The sequence below is a fragment of the Lacerta agilis genome, chromosome 13 (genome assembly GCF_009819535.1).
Source record: "Lacerta agilis isolate rLacAgi1 chromosome 13, rLacAgi1.pri, whole genome shotgun sequence".
NCBI lineage: Eukaryota > Metazoa > Chordata > Lepidosauria > Squamata > Lacertidae > Lacerta > Lacerta agilis.
In genome coordinates, this window is record NC_046324.1 from 1,552,960 (window position 1) to 1,580,908 (window position 27,949).

Sequence of the window (27,949 nt, forward strand, 5' to 3'; positions counted from 1 at the left end):
ATGTGTTTGCTGCAGGAAACATCAATGCAACAGCAGTAAATTCACAGTGACTGTATCTGCCGTGTGGATCACAAAGTTGTCCTAAACTAGAAAAAAAATGGTTTGCCTGCAGCTTTGCTACCTATTTCAAGAAACAGTGAGAAATTGAATTACAAATAATGAAAATATGCTACAGCTGTAAAAACATTTATTCTTTTCATAGTTGGCATGCACACTTTAAGAAAGAGGAGTCAGTCTCCCAATGTTACCTTGTTTTCCGGAATAGTTCTTTTCAAGATCATGCTGCAAGAATCTGTTATGAAGATATGGCTGCTCTTTGTGTAATCTGAACTCAAGCTGCAACGGAAATTATTACAACAAACCATTATACTCAATGCAGACACATGAGAAAGTAAGAAAAACGTGGATCTGCATGTATTGGGACTGCAATGAGGCTGCAATCATACACACACTTTCCTGGAAATAAGTTCCACTTAAGTCAATAGGACATACTTCTGAACATACAGGTATAGATAGGATTCCACTGTGCCCTTGGTTTCAGATGTAGACTGGAAATTTCATATAACAGCCCAATAATAGGTTGGTGTGGTTGGGAAATTCAGTCCAGGCACAGGAAACTGGATACAGAGAACTACTTCCATATGTGGAAGGGCCATTACTCAGTAGTAGAGCTTTGCATGCAAAATGTGCCAGGTTCAACCCAGGTAGGGGTGGAAAAGACCCCTGCATGAGATCCTGGAGAGCTGCTATTGGTAGTCTATGTAGACAATACACACAAAGACAATATAAATGGACCAATCTGTTTCAGAATAAGGTAGCTTCCTATTGTCCTATCCATAGTTCTATGAAGCTGTATCCCTTCCCCTCACCACACATATAACCAACCTTGTGTATGATGTAGAATATCAATGTACACTTCTATGTCAGTATCACATTTCATAATATTCACAACAGGGGGCAGTCAATGCCTCACTGTGCATGTGGGATTCCCTTACAGTTTGGGACAGAGAAGTAGATATACAGTAAATCTGCAATTTGCACTCACTTTACATGCGCAATCGCAACATTATCTGGGGGGAAATAAATAAGCAGCAGAGAGCAGGGTGTCTTCGTTTATTTATTTCCACAGACACACTTGTACACCCAGAGGATTTCTCTTGTTTACCATGCTTTGGGGAGGTCATGGCAGGGCCATGGGAAGCTCCCAGAGCCCTTGCACCTCCTTCCCAGAGGCTGGGAGGCAAGGTGGCACCTCACCTACTGGGCTTTGGGAAGGAGACGCAAGGGTTCTGGGATGCTGCCAGAACCCTTGTACCACCTTCCCAGAGCCCAGTAAGCAGCCCTCCGTCTTGGGGTGGGTGGGGGGCAGTTCCAGGGTTTCCTGAATTTGAGCAATTTTGCAATTCAGCACAGACCGCTGGAACCGAACCCCCACATAAGTTGTAGGCCCACTGTATATAAACCAGTTGCTTTAATGCTATGCCTCATGCTGCTCAGATAGACCATTAGTGCATTGCGTTTGAATGTTTTATATTTTTATTTTTTCTATCTCTTAAGAAAAAAATGCTTGTTTTTAAAGAAATGCAGACAGGATATCCTCATAATACCTATTAATCTGTTCCCAGAGAATGGAGTGATTTACTAGAGCACATGGTTAATATGAGGCTGTGTACTCATAGATACAGTATACATTTAAAAGACAACCAAGTGGTGCCAGTAAAGAAATTGAAAAAGGAGGTGGCAGTGATGTGCCCTGCCTGGGTCACCTACCAAGGCAATAAAAATCAGTAGCCAAGTGAAGTGCTGCTGGCTATTCTCACCAGTGATGTAGCATGTGTGTTTACATATCCTGGATCACTATTATTATTATTATTATTATTATTATTATTATTATATGCTGCTCATCAGGGTGACTCCCAACAAAATATATAAAACACAATAAAACATCAAACATTTGATCAGCCATTGTCAACCTGGAGCCCTCCAGATGTTTTGGACTACAATATGCATCAGCTCCAATCAGTACTGCCAAACTTGCTGGGGCTGATGATTGTTGTAGTCCAAAACATGTGGAGGACACTAGATTGACAAAGGCTACATTAGATCATATGCACAGTTGGGCAAGTGATGCCCATTGTCCCGCTGTGAACATGGGTCCCCTAAGAAGATGTGAAACCACACCTAAGTGGAGAACATGGGAAATTTCATTGAAAGCATTGTACTGCTATCATTTGATGACACAAAACATCAAATACACTAGACAACTGTGTACAGCTGTATTTCAATAATAATAATAAAAATCAGGTCTCACAGGTTTGGTTCTTTCTGCTGCTGATGTACTCTGGAGAACCAGCTGAAGCCCATAATTGTTTGCCTGAAAATCGAAAAGTGGTATTAATAACTTTCAAGAATATATAATTTAAATAACAGAAGGTGAAGAATGCTAGAAAATCAGAGACACTCTATAATCTCATAATCTGAAATAAGTGATGGAAGATCATATTAATGAATCTGCCACCACATCCAGTGACCAGTTTTTTACCACGTCATATAACAAACACTCCAATGTATGCTAAAGAAAGATATAATAATAATAATAATAATAATAATTTATTATTTGTACCCGCCCATCTGGCTGGGTCCCCCCAGCCACTCTGGACGGCCTCCAACAGATATTAAAATACATTAAAAACCTGAATTTAAAAGCAATGGAAATAAAAATTGGAACATTAATAATGATCTGTATTTTAGTTGTAAGCTGTCTTGAGTCCCTATTAGGGGAAAAGGTGGGATATACTAATAATAATATAGTACCTCGGGTTACAAACACTTTGGGTTACAAACACTTTGGGTTACAAACACTTTGGGTTACAAACTCCGCTAACCCAGAACAAGTTACCTCAGGTTGTGAACTTTGCCCCAGGATGAGAACAGAAATTGTGTGCTGGCAGCACAGCGGCAGCAGGAGGGCCCATTAGCGAAAGCACGCCTCAGGTTAAGAACGGTTTCAGGTTAAGAATGGACCTCCGGAACGAATTAAGTTCGTAACCCGAAGTACAACTGTAATAATAATAATAATAATAAGTACAAATGAAGGTGACAACATACACTTGTGGCCAAAAGTGTGGAAACCTTTTGGGAAAAGTGTATTTCTGAGGTTTGATGGCTCATTACACCGCTTATTTTTGGAGTAATACCATCAAATTATATATCAATGGAAAGATAATTTAATGAAGAATGTAATGCAACAAAGTTTGTTCACTTATCTGTATTCTATCAAAAGTTATAGCACAACTTGCTTAGGTTGATATGCAGTAGCTTTCCTTCATTTGAATGTAGCCAATGAGCATGAGTGTTTAGAGAGCCAATCAGGCACCATCTTGTTTTGGCAATGATTCAATCAATGTCACAGCAGGATTCGGCTATTGATGCTATGTACTGGAGATGAGAGGAGGACATTTTCAGTTGGTTGGTTCTTTTGTGTTCTTTCATTTAGTGAGCTTGTAAAACGTAATACAGTAAAATTAAAGAAATGGCACAAAGAGTTAACTGGTCACCCAGAAAGCGATGTAAAATAGTACTATTAAGTGAACAATGCTACAGTTATGAAGAAATTAGAAGAAAAATTGGTGGAGACCTAACCAAAGGTGGCATTTCTAATTTTTTGAAGAGGTATAAGGAGACTCAGTCACTACAAAATCAGACTGGTGAAGGCAAGAAAAGGTGCACAACAGCAAGTGACGATAGAATAATTGAGAGACTGTGCCTACGTGACAGAAGAAAATAATCTGGGTGTATACAATACAGTGGGGGTTGCGTACTTACCGTAATTGGCCCCGGTTTACAGTTCGTAACCCGAAAAGTACACGACCCGAACAAGCACGCGAAAAACCCGGAAGTTCGTAACCTGAAAAGTATGTAACCCGGAGCGTACGTAACCCGGGGTACGACTGTATGACATGGTGTAATGTAATGTGAAGTTGAGTGCAACGACTGTTCAACACAGACTGCATGCCTAAATGCTAGAATTCCAAGGAAAAAGCCATTGTTCTCTCTCAAAGATTCAAAAGATTAAACTGAGCTAAAACCCATGTTAACTGCACAGCGGAACAATGGGACAGTGTTATTTGGAGTGATGAGACCAAAATCTCCTTGTTTGGTAGTGATGGCATGAAATATGTGAGGAGAAGAATTGGAGAAGATTTACATCCTACTTGCATTACATCTACCGTGAAACACCCAGTGAGTGTTATGATCTGGGGTTGTATGACAGCAAAAGGTGTGGGCAGAATTTGCGTCATGAATTGGAATGTAATGTCCAGAAATACATGGCCCAGACCTTAACCCAACTGAAAATCTATGGAGCCGACTAAAGAAACTTGTTAGTCAGAACCAACCCAGCAATAAAACCCAATTAATACAGGCAATAATTCAATCTTGGTTTAACATTATTACAGCTGCAGAACTAAAAAACTTGATTCACTGCATGGGAAGCCATTGTAAGGTCATAATTAAAGCTAAAGGTTACCAAACTAAATATTAACTGACATGGTGAGAATTTTTGTGTATCTCATTTTTTCTATGTGTTTCACGTTTCTTTTTTATGACTGCTGTTGTAATAAATAATCCTTCATAAAAGTTATTGCATTACATTCATTAAATTATCTTTCCATTGATATATAATTTTATGGTATTACTCCAAAAATAAGTGGTGTTATAAGCCATCAAACCTCGGAAATACATTTTTTCCAAAAGGTTTCCACAATTTTGGCCACTAGTGTACATATAATAACAATAAATACAGATGAATGTGTATTTATTATTACATTCATCTGCATTATTATTTTTATTCTATTTATATCTTGCCTTTTTCCCTAATAGGGATTCACGGCACCTTAATTATTTTTGCATCCATATATATAAGGATGAGAAAACGTTATATAGATAGATATATATTACATATATGAATTTAAAAGTGGTAAATACACAAATGCAGGTGACTGCTGTGATAAGTCATAGACGTAGGAAGGTGCGCCTGTGATGGGAAAACCCTCCATGAAGGAGCGGATTCTGCTGCCTCTCCCTTTGTCCACGACGGGCTTTGAAGGCGGCGGAGGAGGAGGGAGGCGCCATCCCGCCCAGCGGCGCCCCCTCCGCCCCCTCGCCTCCGCCCCACCGCTTACCGAGACGGCGTGTCCCGGTCGGGCCCCGGCGACAGCTGGCCGGCATTTGCTGGGCACCATGGCAACGGGCTCCTCCTCCTCCTCCTCTCGCGGCGGCGGCGGCAGCGGCACCCAAACCCCTCAGAGCGACGGACGCCTCCTCCCGCTCCCCTTCGGCCGGAAGCCGCCTGGCAGTCGCCATAGCAACCGCAGCGCTTCCGGACAAGGCACCGCCCCGCCCTCCCGCTCCCTCCTTTCTCTCGAGGCTTCGGGGCGACCTTGCCGGGGGGCGGGGCCTCTCGACTTTTCTGGACTTCAACTCCCATCAGCCCTCAGCACCGGCCGCGCTTGGCTGAGGCTGATGGGAGTTGGAGTCCAGCAGCAACCTGGAAGTCTACCCGCCGCCTTTAAAGACATCGGTCTTCACGGGGACACTCTCAGTGGAAGTGCAGGGCTTTCTTTCGGTTTTGTAAAGGCGCCCCGAGAATCATAGACTCGTAGAGTTGGAAGGGATCTCGAGGGTCATCTAGTCCAACCCCCTGCAATGCTGGAATCCTGACACGTGTCAGTCTCCCATCTAATTCAAAAGCATATGCTGCACCCTGCTTAGCTTTGAAAATAGCAGTTTTGTTGCCAGCTGCAAAAGAAGGAGGCCAGTAAACTTAATAAATTGTTGTTGCTGGCATCCATCTGTCTCAGGACATAAAGGAGGAGTGCACTTTGAACGTTACAGCACCAGCTTTGGCTGTAGAGATATACAGGAGAGACATGTTTTGTTGCAGCTGGGGCAGGTGAAGGTACCCGCTTGTGCTGCTGCAGATGCCCTCTACTCTCCTCTCAGTGGTCATTCCTCCTGTGGTCACTGCTGTGGATACACAACCTGTCTGTCTCCAGGTGCTGCCAGGGGTTCCCACATGACAGGGTTAATGCTGCCTGCCCTCTTGCCATGTTGGCAGACATTTTTGCCTGAAGCCATCTCTCCTCCCAGAGCGGGTCCTTGAGGATCCTGCCATCTTCCATTCTGCGGACATGACCATCCCGGCATAGATGTCTCTGAGACAGAAGTGCAAGCGTGCTGGGAATGTGAGCTTGGAACAGCATATCTTTCTTTGTAGTTCTGTTCTGCCATGTGGTGCCCAAAATCTTCCTGATGTAGCGCATGTGGAAGCGGTCGAGGGAGGCATTGCTCCACCTAAGTCATAAAGGGAGTGAGGCCCCATAGAGGCAACACCTCCTGACCACCCTTTTAGCAACATTCACATAAGAGCTGGAGGTGTGGATTGTGTGAGGCACCTGCCTTGCTCCACCCCTATGGCAAGGGCTGGGGAACATGTGGCCCGCCAGATGTTGCTGGATTCCTATCAGGCCCTAGCCTCCGCGGCCAATACTCAGGGGTGGGGGAGCTGGGCTTCAGCAGCATCTGGAGAGGATGCCATTGCGTTGTTTAAGGACATCAGAAGAATCTGCTGGATTTAGTTTAGATTCCTGCACTGCAGGAGGTTGGACTAGATGACCTTTGGAGTCCCTTCCAACTCTACAATTCTATTATTTAGTTCAGCATCCTCTTCTCCCAGTAGCTGACCAGGTGCCTGTGGGAAACCAACAAGGAGGACCTGAGCACAAGAACTGCTTCCCCTCCTGTGGTTTCCAGCAAGGAGTATTCAGAAGCATTGCTTCCTTCAACTGTGGGGGCAGAGCACAGCCATCCCTGCTACCAACCATGGATAGCCCTCTCCTCCATGAATTTGTCCAGGCCTTTCCAAGTTGGTGACCATCACTGCCTTTTGTGGGAGGTAGTTCCATAGTTTAAATATGCACTACATGAAAAAGTATGAAAATCTTTTATCAGTCCTGAATCTTTAAAAATTCAACTTAATTGGAAGTCCACAAGTTGTAGGTAAAGGTAAAGAACCCCTGGACAGTTGAGTCTAGTCAAATTCGACTTTGGGGTACAGCACTCAACTCCGGCGTTTGTCTGCAGACAGCTTTCCAAGTCATCAAAACCACCGAGCCTCTTGAGCTTGATGATCCTAAGGTCAGCAATTCAAATCCACAGTATGGGATGAGCTCCTGCAGCTTTGTCCCAGCTCCTGCCAACTTAGCAGTTCAAAAGCATACCATCACATAATTTTATAAACTTTTATCATGTCACCTTTTTCTTGTCTTTTCTCTGAACAAAAATGTCCCACTTGATCATTTTCACTGCCCTTTTCTAAACCAAGTTTGCCAGCTCTACATTATCCAAATGCGGCCTTACAATCAACTTGTGTAACAGCATTACATCAGCAGTTGCATTTTCAGTTCCTTTCCTATGATAGCATGGAATTTGCCTTTCTCACAGCTGCTGCACACTAGGTCAACATCTTCAGTTGTCCACTATGACCCCAAGGGCTCATTCCTGTCAGCTACTGCCAGTTCAGATCCTATGAGCATTTATATGAAATTGAGGGGGTTTGCCCCAATATGTTATCACTTGACACTGGTTTAGATTGAATCACATCACCATTTTACTGCCCTTTCACTCCGTTAGGATAGATCACTTTGGAGTTCTTCACAATATCTTTTTGTTTCAACCTAAACATTTTAGTACAGTACACTGTATTGAAGACTTGGCCACCTCACTGCTCACCCCAACACTCTCTCTCCATTCCAATATCTGACAAACTATTCCTGCCTCCAGCTTCTTAGCCAATTCCTGATCTGCAAGAGGACCTCTCCTCTTATTCCATGATTACTACTAACCTTACTCATCAGTGAAAGCTTATTGAAAGTCCAAGCACACTATGTCAACCAGATCACAGCTATCTGTGTGCTGGTTGACGCCCTGAGACAACTGGAATAGGTTCCTGAGACTTGCTTAATGCTTAAGATAGACCAGCTGACTATAAAGGAGACAGGTGGGGTTTGGAGGGGCTGAATTGTGGGGCCCTGGTCATCTGCCTGGCCCTAGAGAACCACCATTGCTATTTCCACCCCTGGTCAGCCCGGTGTGGTGTGGTGGTTAGAGTGTCGGACTCAGAGGTGAGAGACACCAGGAGTCACCTCTCCTCTTGGCTCTGAAGCTGAGTGAGTGACCTTGCTCCAGTCCCTGCTTCTCGGCTGAACCTGCCCCGCAGGGTTGTTGTGGGGATTAAACACGAGGAGCGGGGAGAACCGTGGGCGCCCCCTCCAGCTCTTTGGACTGCCATCCATGCACTCGCTCGATCAGCCAGGGCAGCCCAGCGGGACGACCTCGGGGCTGCTGCTGCCCCATTGACCTCGTGCAGCCCGATCCCACGCGGCTCCCTGGAACGGCGCTGCTGCCGGCGACGCGCCCGGCTTTGCGGGGCTGGAGGAGGCGGGCAGCGGCTGGAGGGCGGCTCCTCCTGCGGGGAAGAGGCGGGGGCTGGACGCGGCGCCTCCCGGCTCAGCCTGCCGCTTCGTGCCGCGGTGGCCACGGCAGGCGGAGGCTGCGGCGCGGCATGGCGGAGACGGGCGAGGGCGGCGAGCTGGCCGGGGTCGCCGGACCCGTGGAGATCCGCGTCGCCGCGGCGCCCGATGCCCAGCTCGACGGTGACGACGACGAGCAGGAGGGGCGCCCCGCGCGCCTGCGCCTCGAGCCGTTGGGCAGCGGCAGCTGCAGCGAAGACGATGTCGGGCGGTGCAGCGGCGGCGGGAGGTCCAGGTAGGGAAGGGGCGCCCGCCGGGGGAGCCCCGCTTGCCCCGGGGCGAAACCGGACTCCCTGGCGGCCTCGCCTAGCCGCGCGGCTCGCTTCCTCGGCGCCCTTCGCCATCCCAGAAAAAGCAGCGGGCTTCCATCTCCCTCTTCTGGGCTGGCGAAATAACTTGGTCCCGCCGGCCGGGGGCCCTGGGGGAAGGCTGCGCTGACTGTGTTGGCTTGAGTTTACTCCGAATTAAGCGTGGTTGGTTGGAATTGAGTTGCGAGTCCCGGTGCTGAAAAGGTCCCCGTGAAGGCGCCCGCCGGGTGTCACTTGGCAGTCAGGGAGCTCCAAAGCTGGCTGCCTCGCTTCAAGGCTGATACTTTACAAATGCAGAGCGAGTGACCTGTGGCCCCATTCGGGACTCCGCTCATAAACATTCTCCCAGTCTTTCCCCCTCCAGGCCCCGGGCAGAGAGGTGGGTGTTCGTTGGGCTAGAGCAGCGCAGCTCTTTTCTTCTTTTGTGCAGTCGTTTAGCAAGGCTTGACTCGCGGTATTTGGTGGATGATCCAAACGGCGCTATTAGTCCGCAATAATGAACAAGGGTCACAATCCACCAGCGAAATCTCCTGCTCCTGTTGGGGAGGTAGGACTCGATTGACTCAAAGATTCATTGAATTCCAAAAGTCTAGGATTTCTGCATTTGGGGAATGGAGAGATGTCAGCCGTTTTGCTGGGCTGTTGCAAAAGAAAAAGAAAAAGCCCAATGGCAAGGGAAAGTCCCAAACTCTCCTCTACAGAAAGTGGGAGAGGGGGCAAAGAGAGAAAGAAGTTTATTTTCCACGAGCAGGGCTTCCATAGGAAGTTCAGCGGTTTCCATCTATGATGGAGGGGAGCTCGTCCCGGAGAGCAGGCGAGGGAATCGGTGGAACCGCTGGCTAACCTGTGTTAGCTACAAGGAGGCAGTTTGCCTCCAGCTCAGAGTGACCAGCTTATGTGAGCAGTCACCCTTTTAGGCACGCGCGGCCGTGTGTCTGTGACTGCATTTGCTATAATGCACTTCAGCTCTTATTCCATCCACACAGTAACTAGCACTAATTCAATGCACAAAGAAGACATTTCTGCTTTTGGTATCTGTGGAACAAAGGAGATGCGATGCTGAGTGATATCAGGATTCTTTTTTTTAAATGGTGGTGAGCGTGTGTGCGAGCGCGCGCGGTACTCCATCAGGTCCACAGAATATCAAGGGGGGGGGGCTAAGTCTTTCCTCCCCTTCCCACAACTCGAAGTGTCAAAATCTGCTCACCTGCGGCTGCTACTATCTATCTATCTATCTATCTATCTATCTATCTATCTATCTATCTATCCATCCATGACCATAGGAAACTGTCTTATTAAACCAATTACAGGTAGGAAGCCGTGTTGGTCTGCCATAGTCAAAAAATAAAAAATAAAAAAATTCCTTCCAGTGGCACCTTAGAGACCAACTAAGTTTGTTCTTGGTATGAGCTTCCGTGTGCATGCACACTTCTTCTTCTGTTTCAGTGTATCTGAAGAAGTGTGGATGCACAGGAAAGCTCATACCAAGAATAAACTTAGTTGGTCTCTAAGGTGCTACTGGAGGGATTTTTTTATTTTGTTTTTATTAAACCAAGTCAGACCATCATTCAGTGCCCCTAGCTCCTTACTTATAGGCTTCAGCCTGAGACCTCCTGCATGGAGAGCATGGGTTCTGCCACTGAGCTATGGACCTTCTCCGACAAACTCCACCATGATTGCTAAAGATGCATTTGGTGTCACATCCAGTTTGGATATGCGAAGATGTGAGTTCCATAAAAACCCAAAACCCAATCCTCCTTATAGTTGCCCTTTGGGCATGGGGGCGCCCCTTCCGTGAAAACGTTTCTACCCCAATTCCTCCTGTCCTGTCCCCTCATTTTCCCCTCTCTAATTGCAGAGTCTGGGAACTGCCAACATTCCCTTCCCTCTGCTGTGCAGAAAAAAAGTGTTCAGCCAACACTGGAACTGTTCATATTGGGAAAACTGCTGCCACCTGCCTTCCTTCACCAAGGAAGGAACAGAATCACAGCCCTTAGTTCAGAACCCGTTCTGTCAGGGATGGGGAATCCATGACGGTCGAGATGTTGCGGGATTCCCACTCCCATTGACATCCCACTCAGCCTGGCCAATTGTCAGAGTTGGTGGGCAGAGCGCCGGATCCACAGTCCCGTTGACTCTGCATGCAGTTTGGGAAGCAGTGCGCACGTAGCATTCCCCACAATCCTTATCCATCCTGGTGTTTCTTACGAAATATTCTGCTTTGATGTGTTTCCTTTCCAAAGCAGCTTTGATAAGAATTGAAGAAAAGAACGACCTCGCGTTTTAAGCAGGCCATGTGTGCGCAGCCTCAGAGTGTTGCAGCATCTGGAAGTGAGAATAACATCCTCCTCCCCGCGCAACCCCCGTCAGGCCCGCCTTCCCTTGCCCCCCTTTGCATGATGTTTTGCTATTGCTCCATATTATCTCCTGCTATAGATGCTGTTAAAACACACCCCCTTCCATAAACAACGAAGAGGGTACCCTGCCAAGGGGCACGTGGGCTAGCTTCTCCACCCCCCCCGCAAGGTGCAGGCGTATCCCCTGCATCCTCAAGGGGATCCTATCGCAGTAGCTGACGCAGGCACCGCGTGACGCGACCGAAGAGGCTCCCAAATCCTGCAGGAAGCTGGATGCAACTGGAGCCGGATGTTGCACCAAGCGGCCCTCGTCGTTTCCTCCTCCTCCTCCGGTCCGATCTAGCCCATGCGATGCTGCAAAGTCGCCTTTGGCAGGGAGCCTGGGAGACGAGGTTTCCCCCTACCCCACCCCCAGGGGAGTGGAAGGGATCTCCTGCTGACCTGGCACTGGCTTGGGGGGGGGGGGCGAGAGAGAGCGAGAGCGCTGTGCTGCGCCAGCTGAGCGCATATAATCTGATGCCCCCGAGGATGAGAGGATGAGCAGAAGGAGGTGACCTCCGTTACTTTTCCATCCCTCTAAATCCGTCTGGCTGTGTTCGAGGAAGCCTCCCCGGTGCGCTCGGAGGGTGTAAGCAGCCACCTTCGGAAGCGCTTACAAGTTAGGGGTGGGGAGCCGGTGGCCCCTCTAGGTGGTGCGGGGCTTGAACTCTCCGTGAGGGGAGTTGGAATCCAGCAACATCTGGAGGGTTGCACCTTCCCCAGCCTTATTACAGATGTTGTCCTTCAAGCAGGGGGAGGAGCGGTTAATGCCGCTAGCTAAGGATGTCCCAAATGGGTCTCCACCACCCATAAAGCTTGTGCTTTCATGAAGAATGTGAAAGGGGGGACCTTGGAGGTGCTCAGTGCAGGATCCACAGTTACAGCCTCCCTGACAGATGGACCTCTGGCCTCTTCTTAAATACCTCCAGTGAAGGGAGTTTGCCCCATTGTCAAACATCACCACTGAGATGCTGTCCCTCAAGTTCAGCCCAGATTTGGTTCCCTGCCTTTCCCATCCACTGAACATATTTGTATTGTCTATATAACAACCATTCAGATGTTTGAAGTCAGCTTATCCTCTGTACCCTTAATGTTCTCTTCTCCAGGTTAGATATACCCAGCTCTTGCAACCATTCCTCGTAAGGCTTTGTTTCCAGGAACCCCTCTGGACCAGACCCATGGCCCATCTAGTCTAGCCCAGCGTCCTGCTTACCATGGTGCCTCTAGGAAGCCCATAATCAGGCCCCAGAGTGAACCCCTCTGTTACTTCCTAGCACTTTATCTTCCCTTGCTAGATCATGTGCAGATTCCACTCCTCCCTGAATTTGCCTGATTCACTTTTAAAGCTATCTAAGCTAATAGCCAGCATCATAGCTTGGAACAGTGAACACCGAAACCTTTTCCTAAGAGAAAGTAGCTTCCTTGATGAAATGTTATGGAAGAAATATTGTAAGATGAATGAATGAATCAAGAAAGGAAAGACCTAGATTTAGGGAAATTGTGTCATAACAAGGTGATCTAAAGTACATAACAAACAGCAGACACAATGAATTCTAATTCTATTGCAAATTCAGTTCAGGGACATTAATATTGAGAAGTGAATTTATGATTCTCCTGTGCAAGAGAGGGATGGGCAGTGGTGTCAGGGCAGGACTTTGGGGCAGATGCACAGGGCCCCAACTGTCCAAATGAGCAGGAGGATTCCCAAGGGCAGTAGGACCAGCTTAGCACATTTTGAAGTGGGGGGGGGGGAGAGACGGAAACCATTAAGTCCAAAGTCTAAAATTACCTAAGTGCACCACTGGGGACTCCAAGACCTGTCACCTTCCACACCCTTTAACTGGAGATTGCACCAGACTACACTTTACAAATCCACTTCAGACCATGGGTTCTTTAACTGTAACTCACATCAATGTGGCTATGACTTTCAGAGAGTGTTTGCTTTCTCCAAATGACACTTGGAGAATGGGGGTGTTTTGTCTGTGCTGGATGTATGTGTGTGTGTTGCAGTCTTGTGCATGCATTCAGGCATGCATATGAACAAATGACTTGCTCGGCACCTGTTTCCATCAAGACTCTGGAGCAGTGGGCAGGTGGTTGTTTTTGTGGTGGAGGAAAAAAGATTAGGGTGGCTGCATCACTCAGAGATTAGTGAAATAGGGCAGGATGGCCTGCTAGGAAGCTGCTGTTAATTAGTGTGATTGGCTTGCTGAAGTCTCCCTCTGGACTGTGACGCACTACTGACTGGCAGGAAGGAGTCACCTAGAAATAAATGGATCTGGAAGATCCTAGGCATAATCTTGGATTGCCGCTGTCTTAATGAGCTGGTGCTGGACATCCCCCATAGCAGTGGTGTAGAATAGTAGCTCTGTAGCATTCTGTGCCTGTCTCTCCCTTCTTCACTTACTACTGTTTTCACTTGACTTTATAATAGGTTTCAAGGCAGGGAGAGATCTAAATGAACTCTGGATAATGTTTACCCCAGCCAGTAACCAGGACTCTCTGTCTGAAGCAGAATAGCTTTTGCCCAGTAAGTAGGAAGCACATCCAGAAGACCCACCTGGACTTGCTAACATGGCTCAGCATAGAAGTAACTGAAAACTGTAACCCAAATCAAAATGGTGTGTGTGACCTGAAAAACTTTCTGGTAGGCTACCGAATTGTTGCGAGGGTGTGCCAGAAGAAAGGGTCTCTCTCATTCTTGTCCCACCAGCATCCAAATCATGTTTGACTAGAAAATAAAGAGGAGCCTCCACACAGTGGCTGTCCCACCCAAGGGAGTCCCTCCTTGCCTCTCCCTGATGACTGTCTATTGGCTTGCAAAAGCTCTTCCCTTTGGGAGGGGAATCGGCCCTGGCTGGTGTCCCTTGAGCCTGGAAGCGTGGAAGGCAGGGGGGCCACTACTGTGGGTGATTGTAAGGGAGGAGAAAGGCAGGTGGGGAAGTGGGGGGCTGGCTGTGTGCAGACTGAAGATTGGCAGGGCTCCCTTTGCCCTCATGAACCATCCTCCACTGGCAGACATTTGACTTGCCTCACTGCTGATGTACAGTATTGAATATCCTGGGGCTTCTTTGGGGAGGGGGTTCTCCCTCTGTCTCCTGATATCTTTTATCTTTTGGTTTATTCTTGCATATTTCTGTAAGTGGCCCTGACCATTTTAATGAAAAGACAAGGGTGTAAATGTTTCCCCTCCCTCCAGTGAATGCAGGCATAAATAAGGAGCAGTGCAAGAGTCAGAGATGAGGAGCCTGGGGTCTTCCAGGAACCTGCCGGACTCCAGTGACGCCCCCCCCACCTCTGGCTATGGAGACTGGAGCTGATGGGAGTCAGAGTCCACCAACATGGGGCGGGTCACATACATTGCCCAGCCCAGCTCTGCAATGCATACATATATACAAAATTTTATTTGTATTTCCATAGTTCAAACCATGCTCAAGGTGGCTTACAACATGAAAAATATACGTAATTACAACATAACAAAAGTAGTCATAAGGAATAAATAAAACATCAACAAAATACACAAACAAATTCAACAATTTACACATACAAAAATTTTATATCAACAAAAAACCCTAAACACGACCCCTGCGCAATGCAGACACCAGCAGAGGAATTTCACTTTTTAACAGTGGCTTTTTACTACACTATGCTGACTTGCAGACAGCTCTCTGCATTTGTAAGAAGTAGCTGCTGTCCCCCTGTGACAGTGTTCCCTTGCTGGGTGTAAGTCCTTGATGCACTTGGACTGCAAGGGGCTTACTTCTGAGTAGACATGCAGAGGGTTGACCTGAAGCAGTGCCATCTCCTTGTTGGAAAGTATGACTCAGAACAAAGAGTTTTTCAGGAGTTTACTAAGGAGATTATGGCCAGTCTTAGACTCTCCGTACGCATATACCCTGTATATCCTTCCTCATTTCTGGCAATTGCAAAAATAGCACGCTAACAAGGTGAGATTGGATGCCCCATCAACCTCACCACCCCATGACCACCTTAGTGCCTGCAGGAAACTACACGCAACATTTTCTATCCTGAATTCTGCTTAATTCAGTAAATAAGCTATACTGATGTATGTTGCATGTGTGTAGAAACTAGGCTTGGGTACCATTGTGGTAACTTTGTGAACCTGGACGCTAATGGGATTTCGTTTACTTATTTTATTTTTGGTATTTCTTACCCACCCTTCACTCTAAGGTCCCAGAGTGGTTCACATTAGCTAAACTCCACAAGAAAGGCAGGCCCTTGGGTGGCTTGCTAACCCTGGTGGCTCCCCATATAAAATGTGAACACATTCTCCCGGCTAATGAAAATTGCAAACTTTTAGCATCAAAGATAGAGCTGGAGACCCAGAACATGTTACTGGTTAATGTGTATATTCCTCCCACCTCCACTGTCCCAGCCAAGAACCATCAATGCCATCAATGGGATCTCCTCGCACATGTGCTCGAGAATCTGGACACTATCTGCCCCGATTTACCCATCGTCCTGACAGGGGATTTTAATGCGCGCCTAGGTCAAGAGCGGGAAGTATATACAAAAGCTTGGGAGATCTTGGACTGACTCTACTGTTCTTCCAGACTTCTGCTTATGGGAACGAGAATCACGGGATTTAGAAATCAACCTGGCAGGCTTAAGGCTCACCAAGCTGACTACCACCAGGGCTGTGGTGTGGCTTAATGGGCTGCCAGATTGGGAAGGCTCTGGGAACTTTACCTTCCTTCCCCCACAAGGAAATAGTGTGGTGGACTATATTCTGGTCCCCACTAAATTGCTTCCCCACATGGCTGAGTTCCACATAGGTGATCCTATGCTAAGTGACCATCTCCCCCCTCCAATGTAAACTTGCATTCCCATCAAGAGTGCAAGAACATATAATCAAGCCACCCGCCCCCAGGAACCACGTCCTCAGTATACAAGGATCCGAATTAACGAGCATACACTATCGTTTTTTCAAACCTTGGTGTATTCTGATTGTGTGACTCATTTGATCTCAGTAGGGAATGGTGAACCCTCCCCAGTAACCAGAGTCACTTGGTTTGAGGAACTCATGGACACCTTAATAACTGAATTGCCCCATTCACATCCGCACAGGCCACCTAAGAAAACGGGGTCTGGTGAGTGGACGGATAATGAAATCAAAGACATTAAAGTGGAGGTTAGGAGAATCTACAGAGAGTTTAGAGAGGCAGGCAGCTCCCGATTGCCTGATATATACTTCGCTAGAATCAGGGAACTTAGGGAAACTATCCAGCTCAGCCAGATAAGATACAACATAACTGTCAAGTTTCGGATTTGAAAATAAGGGATCAGCGCACCCTCACCTGTCCATCTTGGAGACCCAAGTTGGAGAGAGAATGAAGGGGTGTCTTGACCTGAATGTGCCTTTTCTGGGCTGTTGTGTCCCGTCCCGTCCCCCTCTGCACCTTGAAGTGTTTTCCAAGTGGTTAGAGATGCATATGAATGGGAGAACCATTAAGCCAGTGGTCCATCTGGCCCAACATCCTGTTCCCCCAATGGTCACCAATTCCTGCATGGTAGGGGTTGGACTAGATGGCTCTTGGGGGTCCCTTCCAACTCTCCCATTCTAGGATTCTCTGCCCCAAAGTGGAGCCCACAAGCAGGATCCGAGCCCAAGAGCTTTCAGCAGCTGCTATTCATAAGCAGGAGCCTGGCCCTTGTGGCTAACAGCCAAGGTTAGCCTCCTCCTCTTCCTCCTCCTCCTCCTCCTCCATGAATCACAGAATGGTGGAGTTAGAAGGGCCCTCCAGGGTCATCTAGTCCAACCCCCTGCAATGTAACCCCTGGAACTTGTCTCATCCTCTTTTAATACCATCTAGGTTGGTGGCCATCCCTGCCTCCTGTGGGAGGGAGTTCCACGGTTTAACTCTGTGCTTCCTTCTATCTATCCTGAATCTTCCAGCTTCCAGGGATGCCCAGGAGTTTCTCGTGTTATGAGGGATGGAGAAAAACTTCTCTCTATCCGCTTCCTCCTTGCCAGGCAACATTTTACGAACTTCCTTGGTGATAGCTCAGTTGGTAGAGCTTGGAGCTCTTAATCTCAGGGTCATGGGTTTGAGATTCCTGCATCGCAGGGGGTTGGACTAGATGACCCTGGTGGTCCCTTTGAGCTCTACAATTCCATGATTCTGTTACCTCCCCTTTTGCTCACCTTTCCTGCAAACTAAACACCTCCAACCACTGCCCCCTTTCTTCCTCGGGGAGTTGCTCCATCCCCATTGCCCTCATTTCTGAACCTTCTCCAACTCCACGGCATCCTGCCTGGGTGGGATCCTGCACGCTGCAGGGGGTTGCAGGTGGGGGGAGGAGCTGCTCTTGTGCTTAAACCCTGCTTGCTAAACCCCCCCCCCCCGCACCTGAGCTTTGGCCAAATCCAGCCAGCTCTTCTTAGGTTCTTCTAAAACGAGGGATGCCTTGTTCACCCAGTGATAGGAAAATCTGATTGTCTCATCCTGAATATGAAAGGGGATTCTTCTCACTGAGTCTGACCCAGCAAATGAGCAGAGTTGCAGGTGAACTGAGCTACTCGATGACATGCTCCATCAGTTCCTCCAGCCCACCTTGGATTTCCCCAGGCTTCTTCTTGGCTAAGCATGTTTACACCGGCAACATTTCCAAGCAACCCAAACCAGCCGATTCAAAGCTCCAGTGGGGCATTGCAAAGGAGCTCTGGGAGGGACCAGAGAGTGGCAGCTGAGTGTTTTTTGTTGTTGTTGTTGTTCTGCTCCCCTGGCTTGCAGCATCCAATCCTTAAAGGCAAGAGGCGGGATTTCTTTGCTGTGGCCTTTAACCCTTGACGGCCCGTGACTTGTGAGCCGGGCAGAAAACAGTCCTTTTGAAAACTGGGATATACACGGGTTTATCAGCGATCCGGGGCAGCAGCGGGAAATGCGTTGAGATAGGGAGTTTTCTGGGGGGAACGGGAGGGTTGACAGCTACGAAGATACAACCAGGCTTGTTGGGATTCGTTGCTTTCAGCCATTCTTACCAATGATCATAAGAACTTTTGGAAGGTTATTGCAGACCCCCCACAGACCCAAGATCATCAACTGACATTGATTCCATCTATGTCATGGGTAGAGCATTTTAAGACGATCTTCTGTGACGATTATATTCCATCAGACAGCCAAGATCTTGCCCCCTCTTCGACCCTGATTGAGTGGCCTCCTGTCTCCATCACTGGTTGAAAAATTAATTTCTCAGATGAAACTAGGCAAAGCCGCAGCCCTGACGCCGTCCCGTCTGAACTAATCAAAGCCAAGCCAGACTGGTGGCCCCCGATTCTAGCAGAACTATTCACTATGGTGGATAGTACTGGAATTATTCCTAACTCAGGGCAGAAATCTATAATTATTCCAATCTTCAAAAAGGGGGACAAAAAGCTGCCATCCAACTATTGACCAATAAGTCTATTGTCAAATATTGGGAAATTTTATGGAAAACATCTATTATCCAAATTAACCATGTCGCTTGATGCAAATAACATCATAGGTCCAGAGCAGGCAGGGTTTAGGCCAGGGAAATCCACCTTACGTAACTGTATAGTGTTATCCCATCTAGCCGCCAAGTATACGCAGCACCATAAAGAAGGCTTATATGTGGCCTTTTTAGCTCTTAAGGCAGCTTTTGATTCAGTCAATAGGGGGCTGTTGTGGTCCAAACTGGAATCACTGGGCCTAGATCCTAGGTTACTTTTCTTGATTAAAAAGCTCTACTCAAGTAACACCTGTTGTATAAGAATAATCCCAGGGGATGAGGTGTCAGACTCTGTTGTTATAAATCGAGGCGTGAAACAGGGCTGTGTACTCACGCCCTCTCTTTTTAACCTTTCCTTAAATGATCTTGCCCCATTATTAAAACTGGTGGATGCCCACAGCCCAAAACTCAATGCATCAAAAATCCCCATCCTCCTATATGCAGATGACATGATTCTGCTCTCACGGACAAGTATTGTCTTAAAGCGTTTGCTAAATGCCTGTATCAACTATTTGTCTAGAATGAAAATGAGCATGAACTTTGATAAAAGCAAAATAATGGTTTTCGGGAACTCTCGTAAGAGCTATGGTTGGGTTTTTGTGGGAAACACATCCAGCAGGTACCCGAATTCAACTATCTGGGGATCACTTTCCATTACAGGCTCCGGTGGTCTTCGCATTGTGCAGCGGCGGTAAATGCCAGCAAGCTGTCTATGCAGGCCATAACGCGCTTATTTGTAACAAGAGGTAACCAACACATCCCTTCTGCCCTCAAGTTTCTTAATGCTAAAGCCAGAATGGAATTCCAATCCAGTCAGTGGAGCGAGTGCAGGCAGCCTTTCTATTTAAGATTTTCGCTGTCCCATGCTGTGTACCGTACGCAGCCTTGTGTCTAGAGGGAGGCCAACATAAGCTAGAGACAGTTGCCTGGATGAGTTTTCTTTTATGCTGGCTAAACATTTGCTTTTCAGCAGATAAAGACACTTTACTTAGCAAAGTTCTGTCAGACTCCTTCCCTTTCCCCAGGGTTACAACTGTTTTGCTCAAAGATACAGCAACTTGGGTTTTCAGAAGATCTCCTAGGTGCCATGGCTTTCACAATCACCAAAACCATGTTAAAAACTAGGTTAGAGGAACTAATTTTAGCTTTGGAAAAAAACATGTCCCCTTCTTTATTTTCGACTCTCTTGGGCGCAGGAATCTAATCCCAATTATCTACAATTTTTGTTTAAAACCTGCAAGAAAGAAGGGCTTTTTTGCTGGCTAGGTTCAATTCTAATCCCTCTAACCTCCTCTGGGGTAGGTTCGCGAGGACGGCAGAAGGAGATAGGATATGCCCATGTGATGCCCACCTGGTGTAAACTCTAGATCACATAGTCCTCAAATGCAAAATATATGATGATCTCCACCAACAATTCCTAGATCAACTATGTGTCCCAAAATGGAAACCAGAGACAGAGGTTATATGCTTCCTATTACAGGGGAGAGACCAGAAGCTCACCAGGACAGTAGCTAAGTTCCTCTATTTGATCTTTTGCCGCCAAAGTACATTACAGGACCCGCCCTTGTTGGAGACCCACAGAGGTGAAATAGATTGCTGGCCTTCTCTTCCCTTTGGCAAGTGACTGTACTAATGATATGGTGATGAGATCATACTGGCCTATTTATTTTGAATGTTTGTAAGTGATGCCAATAAAGGTTTTGATACTGATACTGATTAGCTAAATTACAATCAGAAATTAGTGAATAATCAGCAAACTATAAAACAACAACACCTATATATCTATATCTATATCTATATCTATATCTCTATCTAAGGTAAAGGACTCAAATTTTAGACTTTGAGAAAGCCAACTTCAGAAAACTTAGGGAAACACTGGGTGTGATCCCATGGTCAGTAAGACTAAAAGGGAAGGGAGTTCATGATGGATGGGAGTTTGTTAAAAGGGAGATATTAAAAGCACAACTTCAAGCAGTACCAATGAGACGAAAACATGGAAGGTGCCTAAAGAAGCCAGGGTGGCTATCTAAAGAACTTTTAACTGATTTAAGATTTATCAATGACTTGGATGATGGGCTTGAGGGCATCCTGATCAAGTTTGCAGATGACACCAAATTGGGAGGGGTGGCTAATACCCCAGAGGACAGGATCACACTTCAAAATGACCTTAACAGATTAGAGAACTGGGCCAAAGCAAACAAGATAAATTTTGACAGGGAGAAATGTAAAGTACTACACTTGGGCAAAAAAAAAAAAAAAATGAAGGCACAAATCCTTTGAGAAACACCTGAAAATCAAAAGCGAGGATTCCTGTGCTGAATCTCCATTGGAAGGGACCAGTGCCACTAAATGCCCAGCTTCTAGTTGAAGCCAGCTGGGCCTCTCTAACATAGGGGACAACTAACTAAAGACAGCCAGTGTGGTGTAGTGGTTAAGAGTGGTAGACTCGTAATCTGGGGAACCGGGTTCGCGTCTCCACTCCTCCATATGCAGCTACTGGGTGACCTTGGGCTAGTCACACTTCTTTGAAGTTTCTCAGCCCCACTCACCTCACAGAGTATTTGTTGTGGGGGAGGAAGGGAAAGGAGAATGTTAGCCGCTTTGAGACTCCTTCGGGTAGTGATAAAGTGGAATATCAAATCCAAACTCCTCCTCCTCCTCCTCCTCCTCCTCCTCTTCTTCTTCTTCTTCTTCTTCTTCTTCTTCTTCTTCTTCTTCTTCTTCTTCTTCTTCTTCTTCTTCTTCTTCCTCCTCCTCCTCCTCCTCCTCTTCTTCTTCTTCTTCTTCTTCTTCTTCTTCTTCTTCTTCTTCTTCTTCTTCTTCTTCTTCTTCCTCCTCCTCCTCCTCCTTCTCCTCCTCCTCCTTCAGAAGATCTCCATGATAGAGCTGGGACACAAGGGCTCAGGCAACCCAAGCACCTCTGTATTCTGCTTCTACCCAGTGTGGCAGATGGAGCCTCCCTTTTGAAATGGCAGGAATGCATGTGCTACTGAATCCATATGTGTATGTGAGCAGTGGGGCAGGTGGAGAAGGAGAACCCCCAATGACTCCACAGAGCCTAGCAATCTGCATTTGAAATATCCAGTGGGGGGTGGTAAGGGAAGAGGAGGGATGCAAAATTATGGAGAAGGCGAATGCAATAATAATAATAATAATAATAATAATCAAAAAAATAATAATCAAGGAGCCAGAAAAGCAACCACATGCTACTGGAAGGAATTTTTTATTTTGTTTTGTTTTCACATTAGATTGTGACTCATCTGCCTGTGAGTCACCAGACAAACCAAACACAGGCACGCGTCAAGGCTAATCCTTTGTCCTTTGCCTCTCCAAAGCTGCTGAGGCACAAGAGTATATTGCACTCTTCAGTGTGGTATATTTGAAAAAACACCATCTATTTTTTAATGGGGGTGGGGGAGAGCAGTATTCAGCATCTTTGCTCTCTTTTTCCCCAGGCCAAGTGACACTTGTAAGACAACAGCACTTGATGAATCATATCTCTGGTGTGCCATCCGTTTATCAAGACCTGGCATAATTCCATCACTTAACAAAGTGGTTTTTGCTACCCTTGAGGACTAGAGAGAGGTGACTAAAACATGTGGGTTTTGTTCCCAGAAGATGTAGTGATGGAGAAGGCTGTCAGTGGGTGCTGTTAATATTAGGAAGGGGCTTTCTCTGTACTGTTTCTGACACCTGCTTAAAAACTTTTATATTTGGGGAACATGTAATTCTCATATATATATGTTTTTAAATGGTTGACTTTTAGCGCCCCCCCCCCTCTATATATATACATGTATATATATGGGGGAAAGACACCCACATGCCTCCTGTTTTAAAACCACACTTCCATGTATCTGGGGATTTTATCAGTATTTCTTGGGAATATTTCATATTGTTTTATGTAAAGCACTTAGAGACTTTTGTTGATTAAAAGGTATATAAACCTTACTAAGTAAAACAAAAATAGCCACGGTGGCTGTATGCCACCTCCAGTATTGGGAGTGCTTAGGGGTACAAGAGGGGAGAGGGCTGGTACTCTTAAATCCTGCTTGTGGGCTCTCCAAAGGGATAGGCTTGTTGACTGTGAGAACAGATGGGCCTGTGGTCTAATCCAGTCCTAGCGCTCTTATTTTGTTCTTATATTGGATTGGTAATTGGTGCCTTAAATTGTTCTACATATTGGTTAGTTGCAGGATTCAGCATTTCTTGGCTTTGGATTTCTGCAAAGTGAAAAGGTGTTTTTCTGGGCCTGGCATCAGTAAGTCAAGCAAGCTTGTCAACCTTGTAAAGTGCACAGATTTTATTATTATTACCAGTATGCCATCATTCCCAGGGCTGGCAATCATGTCCAGTTCTCCCTCTAATACATGGATTTCACATGCTTTCTTTCCTGCTCTGTCATATTGGGACACATGAATGAAAACGGACAATCTCTTTTTTTAATTTTAAAAATAAATCTTTATTGAGAATTATAACATTCATACATTAAAAACAATACACAACAAAACAAACATCACACACACACATAACCATAATACATCAAAAAGAAAATTGAACAAAACAAATCATACATATTCATTCATTCATGCTATCTATTAATAAAATATCAATATTCACTACTTGAATAAATAAATCATAACCAATCCAAATTAATCATAAATCATAATACCTAGTTGTAAACTTGACTTAGGCTTCTGCCTGCCCTCCTCCCGGGTTGCTTAATTTACTCGTTACTGCGTTTTCCCATCATTTAACCAAATTTAATGTGAATTTATCGACTTTTTATCTTTCCTTCCCTTTTTTACCAATACAGAATGTTAGAAATGGATCCAAGTTTTTATATTCGGGCACTGTTTTTTCATATATATTCCAAATTTCTCCCATCTTTGATTAAATTTTTGATTACTACCACCTCTTATCACTTCTGTTAATTTTGCCAAATCCAGGAAGCTAAATAATTTTTCTTGCCATTCCTGTATACTAGGTACTTCTTGTGTCTTCCAGTAAGATGCAATCAAAATTCTTGCAGCCGCTACTGCATACAAAAACAAATTTCCACCTTCCTTTTTTACTCCATCATCTAATATACCTATTAAAAAGGCTTCCGGATTTCTTTTAATGTTATATTTCAAAATCTTCTTAATTTCTTCAAAAATTTGTGTCCAGAATTTTTTAATTTTACCACAGTGCCACCACATATGGATGAACGTCCCTGTTTCTTTCCCACATCTCCAAAATAAATTATCTTTGGTTTTATACATCTTATGGATTTTAACAGGTGTAAGGTACCATTTGTAAAACATCTTGATCATGTTTTCTTTTATTCCCTCTGAAGCTGTGAACCTCCACCCTTCCTTCCAGAGTTTTTCCCACGATTTTAACTGTATAGTCTTCCCTAAATCCATTGCCCAATTAATCATTGTCTCTTTTACCATTTCGTCTTTAACTTCCCACTCGAGCAGAACATTATACATTTTAGAGATTATTTTATTATCGCTTTTTAGTAGGTGTGTTTCCAATAAAGAGGGTTCGTTTAAAAAGCCTTTTTGCCTCATATCCTTATTAAACTTACCATGTACCTGATGGTACTGTATCCATCCTGTTAGATGATGATTAATGTCTTCATATTTCTTCAATTTAAGTATCCCTTCTCTCTCTTCCAATAAATCATTATATTTCCCCCAGCTTCTTTCCATATTTACCTTCTTTACGGTGATAATTTCAATAGGCGACAGCCATTTAGGTGTTTTTGGCTCTAAGAGGTTCTTATGTTTGTCCCAAACCCTCAACAGAGATCTTTTAATGATGTGCGCATTGAATCCTTTATGGGCTTTTAATTTATCTTCCACCATGTAAGCGTGCCATCCAAATTTATTTTCAATTCCCTCCAAGTCTAATAATTCTAAATTTTCTAAAGTAATCCAATCTTTTAACCATAAAAAACAGACCGCATCATAATATAAATTTAAACCCGGTAAAAACTGACAATCTCATAAGACTTTGGTTGCCATCTAGAATTGCTACTGTTCATTCATGTTCTACATACTTGATTCTTACAGACTTTATTCTTGGCAACCTATTGCATTTCACTGGTTTTGTTTTCTCTTCCTTTGGGCCTGAATTATGGTGCCTTGTTTTCTTCTTTTAATTTTAAAATATGGTCACAGTGCCACTCAAACAGGTGTAGAATTGCAAAGTGCCGTTGAAGCTTTTCAGTGCTAGCATTGCCTTTGAATTAGAAGCTTCCGCTTGTGGCTTTTAAAAGTACAAAGGTTTAGAAGTACAAAATCAGTCACTTCTAGTTCCCTGCAGGAGAGCCAGGAACTGACAGGCAAAGCCAAAGTGTCACACTAAACAGGAAGCAACAGCAAATAGAAGCTACAAATGGGAAACTCATAATGAACATTTCTCAGAACATTGCTTGAACAAGGCTTAATTCTGAGGAAACATCATAGTAAGACCACTGTTGCATAGCTGCATGTTAAGTGTCACATGAAACCATCATTTTAGTTTCCTAATCAGTTGATTCCATTAAAAGAAATGCTTCTGCAGGTCAGAAGGACTCTCTTCTGAAATTAGCCTTGCAAGAATGATTCCACCTTGCAGCAATATTTCACTTGGAAGAAGAAGAAATGCAGGTGTAAAATTGTAATAAGACATCAAGGTGTGTTGATCAACATCATCTTCTTTTCTCTCTCTTCCTAGCAGTGGTGAGAATGACGGGGATGACTTTGGCCACAACTGGAAACCTCCAGAGCAGGAGCTGATTGTGAAGCTGGTGGCCCAGATTGAGTATTACTTCTCAGATGAAAACCTTGAAAAAGATGCCTTTCTCCTGAAGCATGTTCGGAGGAACAAGATGGGATACGTCAGTGTCAAACTCCTGACATCTTTCAAAAAGGTGAACTTTGTTGCATGGTGGCTGTAAAGTGTTGATTCCAACCAGAGCGGCCAGCAGAGTCCATTTAGGCTATGCTCCTGTATGCATCTAGTTTTCCCTTCCTGTCCCTTTTCCCTTGTGTGTCAGCCCAGAACTTGGATACCAGAGGGCATTTCCACCATAAGAAAACTTTGCTGTCTTTCAGTTACATGGGCCGTAAAGGTAAAGGGACCCCTGACCATCAGGTCCAGTCGTGTCTGACTCTGGGGTTGCGGCGCTCATCTTGCTCTATAGGCCGAGGGAGCCGGTGTTTATCCGCAGACAGCTTCTGGGTCATGTGGCTAGCATGACAAAGCCGCTTCTGGCAAACCAGAGCAGCGCACGGAAACGCCGTTTACCTTCCCGCTGGAGTGGTCCCTATTTATCTACTTGCACTTTGACGTGCTTTCGAACTGCTAGGTGGGCAGGAGCTGGGACCGAGCAATGAGCAACGGGAGCTCACCCCGTCGCAGGGATTCAAACTGCCGACCTTTTGATCAGCAAGCCCTAGACTCTGTGGTTTAACCCACAGCGCCACCTGGGTCCCTACATGGGCCATGCAGGCAGCCTAAAGCTGCAGGAGCCAGTCATAGAATCATAGAGTTGGAAGGGACCCCAGGGGTCATCTAATGCAGTTCTGGCTGTCTTGCAGGATATGCAGCTGGCCCAGCACAGAGCCACTGAGTGTCCTGCTGCTCCCTCCAGCAGCCTGAAGTAGGTCGTTTGTGTGTGCGTTTGTGTGTGCCTGTGTCACTTGGTTTGCCAGGCAGTTAGTACTTGCCCCAGGCTAATGGCAAATTATACAAGTGAATGAAAGCTTCTCCCATTCACTTAAGGGTATGTCATACTATTCTGGTGTTTTATTTATTTGTTTGTTTGTTTGAATTTCTATAGTGCCCTTCACTTGAGGATCACAGGGCTATTTACAATATACTTTAAAACCACAAAAGACGTAACATAGAAAAAAACTAAAACAATACCCCCCAACAGTTTAAAAAACCATGGACAGTTCAAGTAGCCAAAGGCCTGGGAGAAGAGGAATGTTTTTGCCTTTTCTCAATGAGCTACCTTTCTCTTACAGGTAAAACACTTGACCCGTGACTGGAGAACCACATCTTATGCCCTAAAATATTCTGATGTTTTGGAGCTGAACGAAGACAATAGGAAGGTCCGTCGTAACACTCCTGTCCCCGTCTTCCCTAGTGAGAATCTCCCAAGCAAGATGCTGCTTGTCTATGACATCTGCTTGGTTTCTGATCTCCATCCTCCAGATGGAGGGCAAGAGAATGGATGTGTTCAAGAGAAGATAATGGAGCATCTCCTCAAAGCCTTTGTCAGGTTTGGCGTCATCTCGTCGGTTCGCATCCTCAAGCCTGGTCGGGATCTTCCACCAGATATCAAGAGATTCAGCAGCCGATACAGCCAAGTGGGAACCAAAGAATGTGCGATCATCGAGTTTGAAGAGGTAGATGCTGCTATCAAAGCTCACGACTCAATGTGCATCCGGGACAACGAAACTGCCATGAAGGTTATCCTCATTGGAATGAAGCCTCCAAAAAAGAAGGTCCTCAAAGACAAGAACCGTGAAGAAGATTCCAGCAAAGCTCTCAGCAAAACACGTTCAGTGAACAAGAGGGTTGAAGAACTTCAGTTCATTGGTGATGAATCTTCAGCCAACAGCTCCTCCGAGCCTGAGAGCAACCCAGCATCACCAATGTCTGGGCGCAGAAGCAACTCTTCCAACAAATTGAGTCTTTCTGCCTACCAGAACAATCATCTTAGCCCAAACGTGTCTCCAAGATCCAGCCCTTGGAGCAGCCCTTCTGCATTGCGCAAAGTGTCCAGGATGTCCCCACTTGCCGGAGAAGGAAGGCTTAGCCTGAGCACCAGCCCTGAGACATCAGGGAGATACGTGGATTATTCCTCGGACAGTAGTGTTACTCCTTCCAGCAGCCCGTGGGTCCAGAGGCGGCGACAAGCTCAGACTCTGACACAAGAGAAAAGTCCTGTAGGCAGCCCAATGCAGAGTCCAAAAATACAGAATGCAGTTGGGTTACCCGTCGGCGTCCTGCGTCTGCCCAGGGGCCCTGATGGTACGAAGGGATTCTATAACAGCCACGAAAGGAATAGGCCCACAAAGAATGAAGAAGCTTCGTGTGGTGCATCAAACTGATGGACTACTCCAGTGTTGTCCTCCTCAAGGACTTGCATCATTGTAGTATTTTCATTTTTTTTAAAAAAAAA

At 45.8% G+C, this 27,949-nt stretch overlaps 2 protein-coding genes across 8 annotated transcripts in view; one reads left to right on the forward strand and one right to left on the reverse strand.

The window, feature by feature from the left end:
* Positions 1 to 5,301, reverse strand: part of LRRC49 (leucine rich repeat containing 49) — a 58,663-nt gene extending 53,362 nt beyond the window's left edge. For 5 of the 6 annotated variants that reach the window (XM_033166775.1, XM_033166774.1, XM_033166772.1 and 2 more), the window contains exons 1-3: positions 5,184 to 5,301; positions 2,312 to 2,374; positions 249 to 336 (exon numbers count right to left, since the gene is read on the reverse strand). In XM_033166775.1, the coding sequence (XP_033022666.1) occupies positions 249 to 336; positions 2,312 to 2,374; positions 5,184 to 5,243 (211 nt within the window). In that variant the 5' untranslated portion in view covers positions 5,244 to 5,301. The remainder of the gene's footprint in view (positions 1 to 248; positions 337 to 2,311; positions 2,375 to 5,183) is intronic. The other variant, XM_033166773.1, reaches the window with a different exon arrangement.
* A 3,431-nt stretch (positions 5,302 to 8,732) lies between these two features.
* Positions 8,733 to 27,934, forward strand: LARP6 (La ribonucleoprotein 6, translational regulator). 2 transcript variants are annotated; one of them, XM_033167485.1, is made up of 3 exons: positions 8,733 to 8,826; positions 25,492 to 25,687; positions 26,787 to 27,934. In XM_033167485.1, the coding sequence occupies exons 2-3, from the start codon at positions 25,646 to 25,648 to the stop codon at positions 27,876 to 27,878; spliced, it is 1,134 nt and encodes a 377-aa protein (XP_033023376.1). In that variant the 5' UTR covers positions 8,733 to 8,826; positions 25,492 to 25,645; the 3' UTR covers positions 27,879 to 27,934. The 2 variants fall into 2 exon arrangements, with proteins under 2 accessions (XP_033023376.1, XP_033023375.1); XM_033167484.1 differs by lacking the exon at positions 8,733 to 8,826 and adding an exon at positions 22,237 to 22,371.
* The last annotated feature ends 15 nt before the right edge of the window (positions 27,935 to 27,949 follow it).